We start from the raw sequence: 16,600 nt of genomic DNA, 5'->3' as shown, positions 1-16,600 counted from the left end.
AACCCAGTTCAGTTATGGATAGCAAGTGGAACGCAACAGAATAACCCTGCTTTGCTTCTGCGTAATCCTTTGCAGATTTTTTACAACTTAAATCAGCCAATAAATTAGGCCCAATTGTAATCACATACTATTCCTGGAGCACGTCCAGTTTACCCATCAGTTTCCATCTTTGTACTATTCTCTAAATTGCAGGATCTTCATAGCCATCAACTCATTACAGACTAAATGGTTGGCACAGAGGGAATCATGAATACCAATAACGGTGCTCTATTAAAAAGTCAAAAACTAACACTTTTATTGACTTAACACCCTTTGTGGCACTGAAAGAGGACAGCGTTATCTTTCAGGCTCTTGCGAGTGCAGCTCCTCTCACAAACCGAGAGGCCAGCAGGCACACAGGGTCTAAGCGAGAACTGAATGATAATGGGGAGGAGGGATAATTTCCCACCAAGATGTGTCCAAATAAGGAAGTATATTGCAATATCAAACAATGAAGACTGAGGTGGGTGGTGGAGGGTCTTGAACCTGTTTAATAATACATGTAATCTCACATGAAGAATTATCATTTTGGAGAAGAACAATATCGATGACGTACGCCGTCATGTATATTTAATGTGTGCATATTAGGGCTGTCACAGTCACTCTCCGTCTCTGGTGACGGCCCCGAGTTCCTGAATATTTTATTAGACAAGGCCCTTTTTGCATAAAAGTTCATGGAGATAAAAATCAGTCTCCATCAATCTGGTTAGCAGCTACTACCAGCTCGGCTTCGCGTGTACCCAGGCAGGGCAACGCCACTCTTAAGAAAGAGGTTCTCAAAAGTCCCAATGCATCCTTGCAGAAATTAGCTTTTTTGTGGCTAGATAGCCAGTAAAAAACTGAGGTCTAACTTAAGATTTGCTACTTAAACTTAAAGCTCTCCCCTACAACACCACCACCAAAAGCATAGAGTTTTAGCCTGTTCAAGTGACATGCACACATACTGATCTAATAATATTGTTTTGGGGTAACTGAAGAAGTTCTTCTCTTCGTATCTGTATTTACTGCGTGAAGGCCAGCACAGCAGTCCAGCGGTCAGCACTGCTGCCTCGCCGTGCCAGGGCTCGGAGTTCCCCACGAGTTCACACGGGTTTCCTCCCACAGTCCCAAGACATACTGGTAGGTTAACTAGCTTCTAAGAAAACTGGCCCTACTGTGTGTGCGCGAGAGCCCCATGATGGACTAGGATCCCATCCAGCTGTGTGACCCCCATAGGCTCCAGCTCCCCCGTAAGCCTGGATTGGATAAAGTGGAAAACGAAGGGATGGATTTACTATATTAAGCTTTAAAAGACTGCAAAACTGCACAAATTCCTTTATGACGCGGCATCAACGGCACACTTTTTTCTAGCTGACTTCGGGCAGCGATATTCACTCCTGCTCCCGGAGGGCCGCAGTCCACAAAGTCCTGCAGTGAGAACGAAGCTCCAGGAGAAAAGACCTGGAAACAGAGGTAATACAGACCAGTTAAGTGAACGATCCATTCACTTCTGGTTTTCGCTCTGCCCTGGACCTGCCAGTCCGCGGATGTCTGGAGAGTGGGGTCCCATGACGGCACCTGAGGAGAGGAGGCAGGGCAGATCGGGGCGCAGAGGGAACCTACCTTCGTCTCTCCACAGCTGTCGGACTCGGACACCTGGTACGTGAGGTCCGTCTCCTCGAAGCCCGTGGCGCTCATTCGCTGGTCGGTGGTGGGGTCCGAGCGAGGGGGCGAGTCGGGGGAGTTCAGGCAGGTCTGGATCAGGGCCTTCCCCGTCTCGCTGGTGATCATGGGCTGCAGCTTCCGCGTGGCGAAGGTGTAGACGTGGCCCGTCTCGCTCGCCACCAGCAGCAGGACCTGAGTGCCCGTCAGCGTCGACAGCTCGTACGCCTGCCGGGAGGAAGAGGCGCGCACGTTAGCCCAGGAGGGGCACGCGGAGAGCGCCGGCCACACTTCACACCAGCAGGGCCGCCGTCTGGAGCCAGGCTGCTGAAAAACTACCCCAACTCCTTTCTGTTGCATGTACATGTTATGGTATCAAAAACAGCTCAGCTGCCAGGATGAATCCCAGTGTGCCCCCGGTCAACATGAACAAGATTTAACAACTTTGAAATCCACAATTCTGGGGAGTTTGAGGGTCTCTGGGAACAAGCCATCGATGTCAGGTTGTCAATTTAGTCACAAACTCAGTCTGACCGAACCATCTGCTCTTAGAATCTGGACATACGTTGTTTGGGAAAGCATTCTGAAGACGCCAGTAACAGTAATAGTATGATTTGTGAGCATATTCTTCCCACTTAAATTTAGCATAGCCCATTTTATTTCCCCCCCCCTGTCCAAACACAGAGAGAGTTCCTAGACAATCCCATTTGCCCTGTTCAGCTCAGGAAAAAACTTCAGAGGACCGCTACTGACACGATCTAAAGGAATCCACAATCAAGAGAATGGAGAGCCTAGTGTTTCATAAAAGGTATTCATATGAACAAAGTACACAAGAAAATTACAATAAAAAAAAGTGACTAAATATTGAGTGCATCACTGATAAAACCAAGTCTCGACCCTTAGTTTCATTACAGATTGCACATCTGACTAGGACCGCTTCAAACACTTTTATAACGATGTCCAACATTATGATGAAAAGCAAGCACAGGATTCAACTGACAAAAATCTTAAGGAAATTCAGCTAAGCTCTCCTCACTAGAAAAGGGCTTACTCATAGCTTGAAGCAGCATCAAAAAGACAGATTAGCATTGTTGCCAACCTTAAGAGATTAGCGGGATACATCAAGCAAATAAGAATCAGATATAATGAATCAAGCCCTACTACACAAATATATTATATTGGGCACACATTTACTCCTTATATCTCTACCAACCTAAATGGCAATACACCCGGAGGTCATCACCCACTAGCACACAGGCCTTCTACAGCGGGGTACTGAGCACCTGTAAAGGTGTATACAGATCAGGTGTAGAAACGTTAACCTTGTGTAGATAATGCATGTCTCAGGACATTGCTTAAGCAGAAAGACCCGATAGACTGTGTGACAGAACATGCGGCTTTACCCATGAGGAATGAAAATGGATATTTAATGTTGCTCATGCCGACGGAGTCTTCCCAGGCCACACAGCCAGGCCCCTCCGTCCAGGAGCAGCGAGTGAAACATGAGAACATTAGCGCAGACAGGAGGGTTCTCTCCGTCATTACTGCAGCCTGAGGGGAAACTCATTTTCATGGAAAAATGGGAATTCCCAGAGAGTGTTTGCACTGGATTGCTTGCTCCAGTGATTCCAGTTTCCTCGCTCCTTCCTAGCTCCACGGGCCTCCATCCGAGTCGCCTTTACCAAGCTTACAGCAGGTACAGTGGTTTCAACAGAACGCATCGCATGCTCTTGTGCGCAGGATACCATTATTCCTAAAGTTCTTCACTATTTAACCAAGTGATTCCAACTCAATATTTTAGAAAGACTAAATCAAAATGAAAACCTAAACTGGTTAGAAAGCAACATTCTCCCAGTCACAGAAAAAGCTACAGGACAGGTATCAAAACCTTAGATCTGGCCAACAGAGACAAGATTGCACTTGGCACAACACCCCACCTCTTTCTCTTCTGTAGTCTGTAAAGCTACAGATGAAGACGGACAATGCAAACACTTTAACGGATTTGAAAAGACATCACTTAGAGCAGCTCTGACCCCTTGCATCTTCATGGTCTTGAGCTCTTAGTCTGCAGGCAGGCAGGCAAGCAAGTAGATCAGGCCGCAAGATGCCTGTGAGGAGACGCCTCAATCTGTCAAAGCTTCCTGCTGCTGTTCAGTCACATGGGGCAACGCTGCAGAAAATGTCCAAGGAACACGTTACTTATTGCACACTTTTGTACTAAATCTTCATGCATAACCTCAAAGATAGATCAAATGCAAAGGTTTATCTCTAACGTCACCAGCACCAGGCAGATCAAACCGAAAGCCTATCAACCCTCGTGCAATATGTAACACTCAAGGAAAACTCCAGTGTGAACCTACACTTGTGGATGCTGAGAGAACATGGAATGTAAGCGGTCACTTGTGTTGGAGCATAGAAATGTGCACATATCCATCTACCGTACATGAACACTGGAATAAGGAAAAAAAACTTGGGTCCTGCCAAAACACTCAGAATTCTCTCGTGCTGATGTAATGTGATGAAACAATTTGCCATCTCCTGCTCTCGAGGTTCCCGTTTGTTGTTTTAAGAGGTCCAGAAAGAAAACGCCTGTTCTTCTGGCAACAGTGGGCCATTTGACTGCCACCCTCGATACTGCCCTTGCCTACTGAGTATTACAAAAGCAAACATCAGTGGGGGTTATGACTTCTTGCCTGTTGTTGGCTTTTAATAAAGCACATTGTTTGCTTTAGACTTGGAGAGAGAACATAACTCAAGAAAGCTTATCTTACTCAGCTGGGTTTCTAGTAGCCGATTCAACCAAGAGCCTTCTGCTGGTTTCTGAAGAGCAGGAGTGGGGAAAAAAGCCCATTCTAATTTATCCACAATGTGCAAGCCATCTTATTTCTGCCACGCCTGTCCCCTGGACAGAGAATGGGCCTACACAGCTCTGCAAATGTGCAAGCATGCAGCCTCCAGGTGCTGATCAACTATTTGTAAGCAGAGGTGCGACACAGACCTGTTATTTCACAATTACCACATTGTTACCAAAGGAGTACAACGCTTCACCTACACTCCAGCCACAGATTGTGGAAGTACTTTTATAAATAAAATCACAAAATGGGTGGGAGAGGATGCAGAAATAAAGTGCCTGAAAATAAAGAACCAAACCATTCAGTGACAGGACAAGGGGCAGCAAGCTGCAGGATAGATCTGTTAATTCAGGCGAGACAAGAGACACAATGAACCAGGGCTATGGGTCAACCACATCCACCCCAGGTGTCAGCCTGCCCCTCCTGCCACACTAGACTTACAGTACCTCACGGACAACCATCACAATTGTCTCTGGGAAACGAAAGCAACCAGTTTAGGCAAAGCCCAACTAGAGAGCAATGACGCAGTGAAAATAGCCCACTTTTACACAGACGGATGTCTTCCGTCTTCATTTATAGCAATGGGCAGCACTGTCAGAAGATTTCCAGTCGCCACTCAACCACCTTAAAATGGGCTGGGAATGCCAACAGCGCAGGACTGAATGCATCAAAGAAGATGTCGACACCATGCTAAGCTGCTAAATCAGTCTTTTGAAGGCCACCAAGGCAAATCAAAGAAAGTGCAAGTAAGCTAGCTGCATAAAAGCCATAAAGATGTGAAGGACACTGCAGCTCTTAACAATGGCTGAATTGCTTTTTACAAAGTAGTTTCTAACAGTTTCTTAAGAGCAGAAACAAAAGAGCCAAAGGCTTGACTGCTGTTCGGCAGAGACGGCCAGGCTGAGACATGGCTTCCCAGTAAACAAAGACCGCCCGGCAGGGAGGGAAGGAGCCAGGCGGCAGGGCACACAGAGGCACAGCTGGCAGGGACCCTGGCACTGCCAACAGTGAGCGCTGCCTGGCGAGCTGCACCAGAGAGCCAGGCCTCCACTGCAAGCCCTCAAACCCCTCCTGTTCACTGCCTGGACGCCAGAGAGAACAGCAGGACTGGAGGGGCAGGAGAGACCCAGAGCCCAGCTATAACCATCAGCACACGGTAAGGGCCAGTGTACGAAAAGAAGTCCAAGTGGTTTTCAGATTTTTTTTCTCCTACAGAAATGCATCTAAGTGTCTAATATGTATTTCTATGTATCCAAGTATGCACAGTAAGCAGCCGGGTTAGAAATGCGTCTGTACCTTGCCGTTACCCTGTTCATTAACAGCTGGTTCTCATTCACAGCAGAGTGGAACAGCCCTGCGAGAACACGACCCCTCAGACATGCTCTTCGCTGCACGCCACACAGCTGAGCGCTGCCGCCAGCGCCGCGACAGGCCGGACCGACAGAGGGCTGTGCTGGAACAGAACGCTCAAGCAGCCAGCGTCTGCGAGCCCTGCCAGACTGGCATGCTCCGAGAACATCCCTGGAGTAAAGCAGACTTATTGGGCTGGATCGCCTCCACACTGCAAGGCTAGGAGCCATTTCTCTTAGAGCACAGGAAACAGAGAGGCTCGCACCCCCCTTCCTACACCCCGCAAGGTGTGGAACTGCAAGAAAAAGGAGCAAATTAATAAAAATTAGCTATTCCCAAAAATAACATTTCTTAATGCTCATGTCTTAGTTACAAAAGATTAGAAAGGACTACATTATTGTACTTCAACGCAAATATTGAAGTGGCTTTGTGGAGATCCCCAGCTCAGACAGCATGAAGAAAACAAAGGTTGGTTTAATCTTTTATCCACAGAAAAAAAAACTAAATAAATCCCAAGTACTAGACTACTGGTGCTGGCGACTGGGTCTCTGACAAACTCCAGACCCACAGTATTCTAGTACAGGCTATACTTTCAAACTAATTTGTGCCGATGACTGCACATTTAATATGGCAAAACTGAAAGTCAAGGGCACCGACACGGACGTACTAATAGTTAGAAACTACAGTCAGTAACGCAGTGCTAATTTTCATTGACGAAACTGTGACACAAGCAACCCGTTTACATTTTAGTCAACGGTGATGAATGCTCACGAAAATAATCCACAGTGATGATGACAAAGACTCAATGGCTTTGAAGGTTTGACTAAATTGAGACATTATCTGTCTGACTAAAACTCATATGGAAATCATTTTCATCACCTGAGGCCCACCGTAGACGCATCTTTGCTCTTCATCCAACAATCACACGCTAATAAAATTACGTCCGCTGCAGGGAGCACCACAAAAATTACTTCCCGATAAACCAACGAGAGCCTCGAATATAGCCCAGGTACAGGAGGCTGATTAGTCACCAAGCTGGCCCACAGTACCCATTCCATCATAGCTAGAAACCTCATCACGCTCATCGCAGCACACCTGCACAACCAAGAACAAATTACTGCTCAACAGCCTACCAAGCTTCACGACAAGCAATAGAAACAGGTACTGGAAATCTAAAGACAATTTTTTCGCATTTAGAGCCAAAATTTATGTGAAGGCATGTGAACAACTTCCACACAGCAGCACACAGGGGCATTATTTGTACAGACTCCGTCACTGAGTCTGAATCACAGACCTCCTAAAGCCTCTGCTGCTCTTTACCGAAACAGAGGCTGATCCGTCTGAATCCCCCATCGAGGAAAAACTCTCTGCCCAGATATCAGCAGGAAGGGACAAAGAAAATACAGTTACGCAAAATAAGAAACATTTATAAAATCTTGTCATGGCATCCAAAGATGGACTGCGTGCCATTAATGCCGTTGTGTTTTCATGAACTCGTGCTCAATGCATTAAAACCTTCTGTAAGGCGTGTTCAGCAGCCGACGGCCTTACAGCCTGCAGATGGCAAAGATATAAAGGATCTTGGAGGCAAGCCAAGGTGAGAGCAAACTTTACAACAATCTCGGGGGGGGGGGGGGGGGGGAGGAGATGAACAGAATTCATTCGTGATCGAGAGAGGAAGAGCATGCAGTACGTTCCCCCTGGCGACTGACTGTCAGACAGCAGGTCAGCACAGGAGGTGGCAGCAGCAGCAGCAGCAGCAAACCCCAGGTCTCGTGTGTCCATTTCTCAGTGACGCACTCCTTTCAGGGTTTTATCTTGTCCCAAAACAGTAACAGGTTTCCCAGCCAAATTTCCCCATTGGCCTTTACCAATCATGGCCTCCTTATAATCGCTATCTCTGAACTGGCTTCATCACTCTTTTCTCCTCCCTACTGAGAGCTGGTGTGTGGGGAGTGTACTGGTGCACACTGCCTGCTGTCGCATCATCCAGCTGGGGGCTGCACAGTGGTGGTGGTGGAGAGGAGTCCCCATTAGCTGTAAAGCGCTTTGAGTGAAGGTCCAGGAAAGCACTTACTTATACAAGTATAAGGAATCATTAACATGATCAAACTGTGAACTCAAAAATGTGTGGGGAACAAAAAGACTTCTGCAGGCTGGGGGGGTCTTACTTTGCTTTCTGATGCAGGAAACAGTCCTGAAAACTGATGAGCATATTCCATCCTGAAGTAGAGACTAAGTACATCAAGAGAAACCCATCACCTCACCCCTTCCCCTCAACACGCCAGCCAAAGGGCTTCGGACTCTCCTGTCAGGGCCCTCTAAAGCTGAAACTGGGTTTGATTTTAGATGGCTGACTGTTTTCTTGCAGTATGACTCATGGACGTAAAATGCTGAAATTTCAGTGCTACCAGAACGTATCAGGGAAATACCAAGAAGCAGGCCTATGACAAAATGATCAAATGTATGGAGTAAAAATACAGTATTGTATTACAAGCTGTCATATAAATACAAGTATACCATAATTTAAAGAAAATTTAAATTGGGAAGAAAATGGCTCCCCCGATTATTTTTCACCATTCAGATACAAACATCCAGCTATGAAAGGACCAAAACCCAAAGCTCACTGACCTTTTTCAGTCCTAGCGTTTACAAAAAAAAAAGTAATTACACAAGCACTGCCTGCTGGGTCTCACAAAGGGGCACACAAACGCCTTGTGGCTTCTAAGGCCAAGAAATCTGTAAGGAAATCGTGTGCGTCTCTGCTGAGGCAGGACCCCTAAAGGATTTCACAGGACTCAAAACGGCCCAGGAGAAAGAGTGGTGCGGCCCTGACCGCGGGGTCAGGCTGCGGCGAGCGAGGCACTGGCGCTGCGGGCGAGGAAAAGCAATCAGCCCGCTGCACTGACTCGGTGCCGATCACTTGCCTTCCTTCGCGTCTGAGGCTGCCTTGACAACTCCCGACAGGTAACAAGTCGAACACCTACACACTCCGATGATTCATGTCGCAGTGTTGTGCGAATAAAGCGCCTTAGCCACACACTGGGTTTCACCATCGCAGCTACACAAGGCCCGTTCTGCAGCTCTCAGCTCTCAGAGCTGTGCACACGGCCGGTTCTGACAATTACTAATAAAACTCTGTTACCATGAATTTAAATTGCGACGGCTGCAATTAGGGCTAATACGCCTACGCAATAAAGACCAAAAAAAAAAAAGTATTTCCTCTGCAACAGAGGAGCTTTCAACCCGTAGCCTGGATATGGCAACACACATTTATCTAAAAGGACTGTACAACTGGGGGGAAAAAATTAAACAATTAAACAGCCGGAATCAATATACATCATAAAATCAATGGGGAAGTCAATTTAAAGAAGGTTTATATATTTTTTTTAATGTTTTAAAACAGTCACAGACTTCCCGATTCCAAAGTGAGGAGGATTAGGCTGCCCAGGTAAGTAACTGTCACCTACAGTTTGCTGTTCACAAGTCTTACTGAGACAAGAGACCAGCATCCCAGGACTGAAGAGTGAGTACGGGTAGTGTAACAGGTCAGATATATCCAGGAGGAGCAGAAGAGTGCAAGGCTGGACTTTGGTTTTAAATTCAACAGGATGCCAGCCTAGGGCTTTCACGACAGGGGATGCCTTCACCAGAACAAGACTCAATCAGACCTCTAGCTGGAGTTCGGAAATGTGTTCTTCGTCAACGCAGCAAACAGGAAACTGTAATAGTCAACACTTGACAAAACAAGGCCATGGCTACCTTCACAGCTGATGCACACAGCCGAGCAGCCTCAGCGCTGCCCCACCGTCTTGTTGTCAAAGACTGTCGTGTCCATCAGCTATGTAACTCGGAAGCACAGAGACGGTCAATTCCACATGGAGCTTCGGCATAACAGTGGAGTTTTACACCAGGACTGCAAAAAGACTTGGCCAACTGGAAGACCATACATACAACACTGTGTTTTCTAAGAGACAAGAGAGCCATGGAGAAATCAACACTAAAGCCCAAAACAAAAGAAATGGAAAGGAACCCCAGTCTGAAGCCAAAAAAGGTTTATAACTGTTCAGCTCTATGAAGCAGTCTACACCCTGTTTGTAGAGACTTGAAAGCTTAACACAAGACAGTTATTTGATTACTGCTCTATAACACATGAGACTTTTCATCAGGACACACAGGCTTGACATAGGCCTGCAATTACTGAAGTCACCAGCAACTTGGAGCTCTGGTGTGAATCCAGGGATTTAAATTTCTGAGGTCTTAACTCCACAGATCAGTGACTCTGCTCCCTCACCAACAGGCAGGTGGAACAAGGAACTGGAAAAGAAGTAGGAAGTTTGGGATGGGGGTCTCACAGAAGCATTTTCGGAAACAGTACAGTAAGGATATGCTGAGTAACCTGGGCAAAGCTAACCAGATGAATACCACCACGTTCTACCGCAGAGAAGAGAAAAGGCTGGAAGACAACAACATCCGATTTGATTAAACATTATTGCACAGACGTTGAGAATCCAGTAGTGCAGATGAGTGGCACCAGCCAAACCTGCAGATTCAGAACAGAAACCCCGGGCTGTCGCATCTGTGCTCAAGAAGACGTGGAGTAAAGCTCAAGAAAAATGACCGAGTAGCCACCCGACTTCATCACTACTAGACTACTGCTTCAGAACTTAGGAGGATAACACAGTGCAGCTTAAACAACAACACAGTATCTGTAGACATAAAAGTGGGGGTAGAGTTTGCTGAAGTGCAGGCGTCTCACACAGGAGAAAACTGCAACACTGGTGGAAGCTGGCAGACCCTGTGGAAGATGTAGTGTATAGTATAGTGCACTTTACCCACTATAACATAAAACATAAGAGGCATTATGAATTATGAAATGCCTTCAGCTTTCTGCATAAAATTGAGAAAGCTTTAAAACAACCACTCTTGCCATATGGGAATGCACCCAAGAAAGAAAAACTACACAATCGTCCTGTCAAAAAGTATTTTACATGGAGTCGCTCAGGAGAAAGCATTATTCCTTCAACATATATTTCACATTTTATTTTCCAAAAGGCATAACATCAGATAAATAGTAGCAAAACTAAAATACTTTTCCACATCCTTGTGTATAGAACGTTCCATACACAAAGCCATGCAAAGTTCACTCTCCTAGGCCAGAGCCCAACCCTGGGCCATTAGGTTAGCCTCACCCTGAGCCATGTAAGAAAAGAAAAATCTGACACTCCTGGAGCCCTCATCCCACAAACGGACCTATGTATTACACTAGTAATAGTACAATCAAGACTTTTACTCGTTCATACAGTATATCAAGTGACTACGAGCTCTAAATACTGAAAAATAGTTATCTTAGGACCACTTTAAAAAAAGAAAAGCTTGTACGCACTAGTCCCAAGAAAATTCACACAAGACTTCAAGACCGAGTGTGGGGAAACAGCTCCTGCCTAGTGTAGAAGTACACAAAGCAGAGAAGTGATCAAAATCAAATAACTAGCACCGCTGTTCGACAGCTCCGGGGGCTGGGGAGCCTTCCACGTGGAGCTCAACAGCTGGCACAAAGACCCTGTGCCCACGTGACCCAGGACGCCTTAGATAAAAGACGGAGATCTCTAGACCCTCAAACACTTGCTTCCAAAACTCTAAACCAGATTAAAACACCTAAGGACTCAGCACACCCTACAAACTGATTTTCTGGTAGAGTCCCAAGACTCAGTACCTAGAGAGAGAGAAGCCACTAGGCCTTAGACTACTAGAGGTTAATCGACTGCCTCTAGGAGTACCTTTTTTCTCTTCTCAGTGCCCAGTGGTCTGCTATACCTGCACATACTTCTGTTAAAAGCTCAGTGGCAAATGGTTGTGAAGGAATTAAGATTGATTGACATGAATCAATCGGTGCAATAGACAGGCATCCATTCCAAGATGTATAGTTCCACCTGACACTCCGTAAAATCTGGCTTAGCTCCACTGAGGATAAAGCTCTGAAAGGAGATGGATGGGACAAAAAAAAAAGAAAAGAATGTCCATCCAGTAGACGACTGGAGTTTATCACAGCTGAGCGACAGCAGTCCCGGTCTAACCTGCCAGCGCTGCTCCCCAGCGAGACAGCATCTCCAGCCCACCATCCTCGTTCTCAGACTTCATTTCACTACTGAAACAGCCCAGTTTCCAGCTGTGGTCTGTGCACATTTAAACGCCAGCACCTCTCACCCAACCCCCCCCCCCTTAACCTCGCGCTGTAACCTTTCAAGTGCTCAGCATGGCAAACAGTCCCAACCGATACAATGCTTCCGTATCAGCGTAATGCATTTGTGAATCTAGAGAGAACACACAAAAATAAACTCAGCTGCAGTAAAGAAGATCCTGAAAGATTCAGCTGAAATGATTTAGGCAGCGCTGACACTAGCGCTCAGTTGAGATCAAGGCCCACACGTGCCGAGAGGGCTGCACTGCTCGTTTATGATGGACCACGCTGGGCAGAACCCACTGCTGCTGGCTGGTCTGGAGGCTTACGTACTTCCAACCTGTCGCGTTACTCTTAACCAGAAACGCTTTTTAAACAGAACCCTAATCCGTGAGAAAGAGGGCAGAACCGTCTCGTGGCAGTAAGGCCAACCTCCCCTGCCCGCCCGACTGTGAGGCGATCCGTCTGGGTCCCCCGTCAAGACCGGCAGCCGGGTGCAACCAAATGCAAGAAAAGAAAAGGAGTAAGGTCTGCTTTGAGTTTCGCCAAGGCAAGGGCAGAGCCGAAGGAGGAGGAACGCATCTGCAGCTCGGCTGAGCCAGAGAGAAAGCGAAAGAGCCCCGTCGATCCAGCACTGTCACTGCAGAGCCAGGAGTCTTCGCGCTGAAACCCGCGTCAATGGAAACTTGAATCTATATAAAGCACCAGGAGCCTCTGGATTGAACATCATTTCAACAGAAAGTTGAATCTAAACAAAGCACTAAATGTTTTCCTAATTATAACCGAGGCAGTGCGTCTGTCTACACTCCAGTCAGAGAGCACCCTGTGCGCACGGTTCGCAGGAGCAGGCGCTTTTGGAAAGTTATTAATCGATGCACCGCACCACATGAAAGTGCAGCAGATTCTTGATATGGAGGACAGATTTTCAAACGAGCACACAGATGCAGGTAGCGCAATTCGTACTGGAAATACGTGACTTCTAACGACAGGATACAAGATATCATCTCGGCACACTTTCTTGCTCGGCGATTTGCATCAATATATTTTTTTTTTAAACGCGGTTTTGATCTGCGTAAAACCTACATGCCCCGGTGCTTTCAGCACGGTGCAAGACCACCATCACCCCCACAACTGAAGGGGCGAAGCTCCGGTCCCCCGACCGGAAAATAAAGTCTTGCTTGGCGTTAAAAATATAGCGCATCGCAGCCAGGTATTATGTATACCAAGTATGTAAGCCTTCTTGTGACGCCACCACACCAATTTGCAACCACCAGAATGATGTCAAAGCAGGTGGCAATAGTGACATTGAATTAATCAACATATAATTAAATATCAGCAAAGTGTCTCTTGGGAATCAGCGCGTAGTGCCTCCTGGTCCGAGATTGAAATGCTCTTCCCTGCAGGACTCGGGTGGAAACTATGTGGAAGTGCAGCAGAATCAGAGGGCCGGAGGGACTCCCGTCTCGGACAAAGGCCGGGCTGTGGGAGTGCTGCTGGGCCCTCAGATCAGTCGGCTGCCGGAGCCGGAGGAGCTGCGTGGGGACGGGACAGGGGCCACGCCGGGCTCTCACACTGGCCCTCAGGCTAGATGTACTTCAAACTGCTGCAGGGACCAGCCGTCAGCTGAGGGGACGTGGGTCGAAGAAACACCACACAGGAAAGCGACTATTAACAGATAATTACACCGCATTTCAGAAAAGAGCTCCGTTGCAGGCTATGGAGCTGGGATCATTGGGGTTAGTGGGAACGGGTCCAGAGCACAGAGAACAAGGACTGAGACTGCAGCCCATGCCACCTGTCTGCTACCGTCTATGACGGAAACACACTTCCCCGATGCTCTAGCTTCGCCAGCCTCTGGCCTGTGAGCAGGTAACTCTTGGGGTCGCGCCCACACCCGACCAGCGGCTCGGCACTACCGACACCGGCACCGACACAGGCCGCAGGGAGGGGAGGATGGGTACAGGGCTTGCCAGTTGCTCTTTTCTATTTAAAGCGCCTGCCTCTTGTTCTGAGCCCACCGTGTCCGCTGTAGTTTCCACCTACGACGGAGAGGGGGGGGGGGGGGTCCGCACGTGCGCGGCGGCTCCCTCTCGGTCACTCGTAAACACCGCCGGGAGCCTCGCGGCGACTCCAGCGCGAGCCCGTGTCAGTTTCGCTTCCCCCCCCCTCCCGGTCTCGCGCGCTGCGGCAGCTCTCCTCCTCGTCTCTCCCCCCCCCCCACCCTCGCTCTCCGTCGGTACCCCCTCAGGGAGACGGGCTCGCCCCTGAACCCCCTGGAGGAGACGCCCCCCGAGAAACACCTCGGGAGTGTGCGGTGTGGAGGCAGGCAGAGCGGCTCTCCCGGCGGCGGGCCGTGTTGTGTAATCCGCGCTCTGATTTCTCACTGGGCAGAGGCGGAGAGAAAAGACAACCGTCCACCCCGCCCCCGGCACACCGATAAAAATAATTCAGTTGGAGACACTCTCCGATTCTGGGGATATTTTCTGCTGTTGCCGATAGGCCCACAACTACCCCCCCCCCCCCTTCCCCTTGCTCCATGTTTCTGTGTGTGTGTGCGCGAACGAGCGTGGTCTCTCTTGAAAGCGAAAAACAAAAACATAACAGATATCTTAGCAGGGTAACGTCTGTAGATCTCCAGAGGGCCGGGAAGCGGTAGAGTCGGAAAGTAAAAAAAAAAACCAAGTGAAGTACACTTTTCGCAGCTCAGACACAACACAAGAAGCTCCGAGGCTACAGACGGGCTGAGACGCGGACTGACGAAGTTTCTCACGACCAACACATGACGCCGGACGGAGCCCGGGCGCTCTGACAGAACTGGTCTTGGGAGCAGACGACGACGACGACGACACGGTGTGCCGTTTCCTACGGTGTGCTCGCTGGGCAGCTCATCCTTTCCCAGGTTTTACGAAATTGTTCACCGGACCAAACCCCTCACTCCGCCCTCCCAGCTGCTGCGGCATTCCGGGTCCGTCTCTCGACTCGCCCCGCTCTCGGACAGCTCACAGCTGCGGGGTCGCCCGCCGCTGCATCGCCGCTAAAAGCAACTTAAACGCCAACTGTTAACTTCTCCAGCCCCGGGGGGGGGGGACAGAGGACGGGACTCGTCTAAAAAAAAAAAACTTCCCCCGACACCTCCACCGGCCGCGAACTTGGCACGACTCTCTCGCTACTCACCTTCTTCATGATGCCCGTCTTCCGCTTGCTGAAAGTTGTGTACCGCCTCAGCTTGTTGTCGATAAACTCCATTTTGATCTTGACTCGCCCCCTGGTCTTCTTCCCCGGCTTCGCCCCGGCCACCCCGGCGGACACCCCGCTGTATGCCCCCGGCGGCACGCCGGCCTCCTGCCCGGCGCCGGCGGCTTCCATCTCCGCCCGCTCCCGCTTCACCCCTCTCCGGCCGTCCCCGGCTGGACCCAGGGGGTCGTCGTCATCCCCGGAGTCCGAGTCGGCGTCCGAGCCGCTGTACACCTGAGGCGTGCTGTCCCGCTCGGGCTCGTACCTCCCCGCCCCGTGCATCCCGACGGCGGGCGTCACTCCCCCGATGCCCCCGACTCCAGACCCCTGCAGCCCGGCCAGCCCTGCCCCGTTGCCCGGCCGGGACCCTCCTCGGGAGCCTCCCCCTGCCCCGTTGCCCCCCAGCATCCCTGCCCCGTCCCCCGACCGTCCAACCCCGCCGCCGTTGCCGCTGACCCCGGCCGCCACTCCGATTAACCCCGTCCTGCCCAGACCCGGGCGCAGCGCGCTCCCGGCCGCCCCCGAGCTGTGACCCGTGTTGCCCCGGCCCGCAGACGACCCGTTTCCAGCTGGTGCCGACCCAGCCTGGCTCGGTAACATTATACTCTGCTGCCCCCGGGGGTGCCTTTAAAGAAAGCCAGCCGCTCGCTGGGGCCCGTGCGTGCTCGTCTTGTTACAGCAAAGCACATACACCGGCCAGCGAGGTGGTCAACGGGGGAAGGGAGGGAGAGGAGAGGAAAAAAAAAAAGAAAACAGCGGTCCAGAAAGTCAGAAAGGCTCCGACGTCCCCTTATAACGGGAGAAGTTAAGTTTCAGAAGTGATGCTGCCCCCCATAAGACCCCTCACCCCCGGCTCAGTCAAGCTCAACCTCCTCTATTTCCAAAACTCGCTGCACTTTCTCCAAAAGGAAAACGCGGATCACGCCCTACGCATCACTCCGCCATGACATGTAGTCCCCACATTAAAACACTCCCGGGGAGCCCGCCAGCGCGCCCGGGATGGCAGCCGACGCTCCTACCCGTCCTCCGGATCACCTCACTCGCTTTCAGACGGCGCCGGCGCCGAGGGGGAACCGGCTAAATTCGCTTATTTCAACTCGCTCCCCGTGGACGGATACCGTAAGTAGCGATCTACTTTCCTCCATATAAAGAGATACAACGTTTCCTTTTATGGTGGCGGCTCTCCTTATTTGGTGAGTCACAGCGCCGCGCCGCGATTGGCCGCAGCCGCCCGAACCTGCGCCGCCATTGGACGCCAGGCGCCCGTTCATTAGAATAAATACCAAGATGGTTGCGCTCATCC

The 16,600-nt window shown here is 49.6% G+C and overlaps 1 protein-coding gene across 3 annotated transcripts in view; it reads right to left on the bottom strand.

Moving 5' to 3' along the window:
- The window catches only part of LOC148819978 (serum response factor-like), a 40,198-nt gene extending 23,998 nt beyond the window's left edge, over window positions 1-16,200 (bottom strand). For 2 of the 3 annotated variants that reach the window (XM_088934129.1, XM_088934130.1), the window contains exons 1-2: window positions 15,238-16,200; window positions 1,642-1,908 (exon numbers count right to left, since the gene is read on the bottom strand). In XM_088934129.1, coding sequence (XP_088790255.1) covers window positions 1,642-1,908; window positions 15,238-15,897 — 927 coding nt within the window. In that variant the 5' untranslated portion in view covers window positions 15,898-16,200. Of the gene's footprint in view, window positions 1-1,193; window positions 1,275-1,641; window positions 1,909-15,237 lie in introns of all 3 variants that reach the window. The other variant, XM_088934131.1, reaches the window with a different exon arrangement.
- Window positions 16,201-16,600: the final 400 nt, after the last annotated feature.

This window comes from Atractosteus spatula, chromosome 15 (assembly GCF_055471065.1).
Source record: "Atractosteus spatula isolate fAtrSpa1 chromosome 15, fAtrSpa1.hap1, whole genome shotgun sequence".
NCBI lineage: Eukaryota > Metazoa > Chordata > Actinopteri > Semionotiformes > Lepisosteidae > Atractosteus > Atractosteus spatula.
Note: the sequence above shows the minus strand (reverse complement) of the source record. Positions and strands in the feature narration are given on the sequence as shown.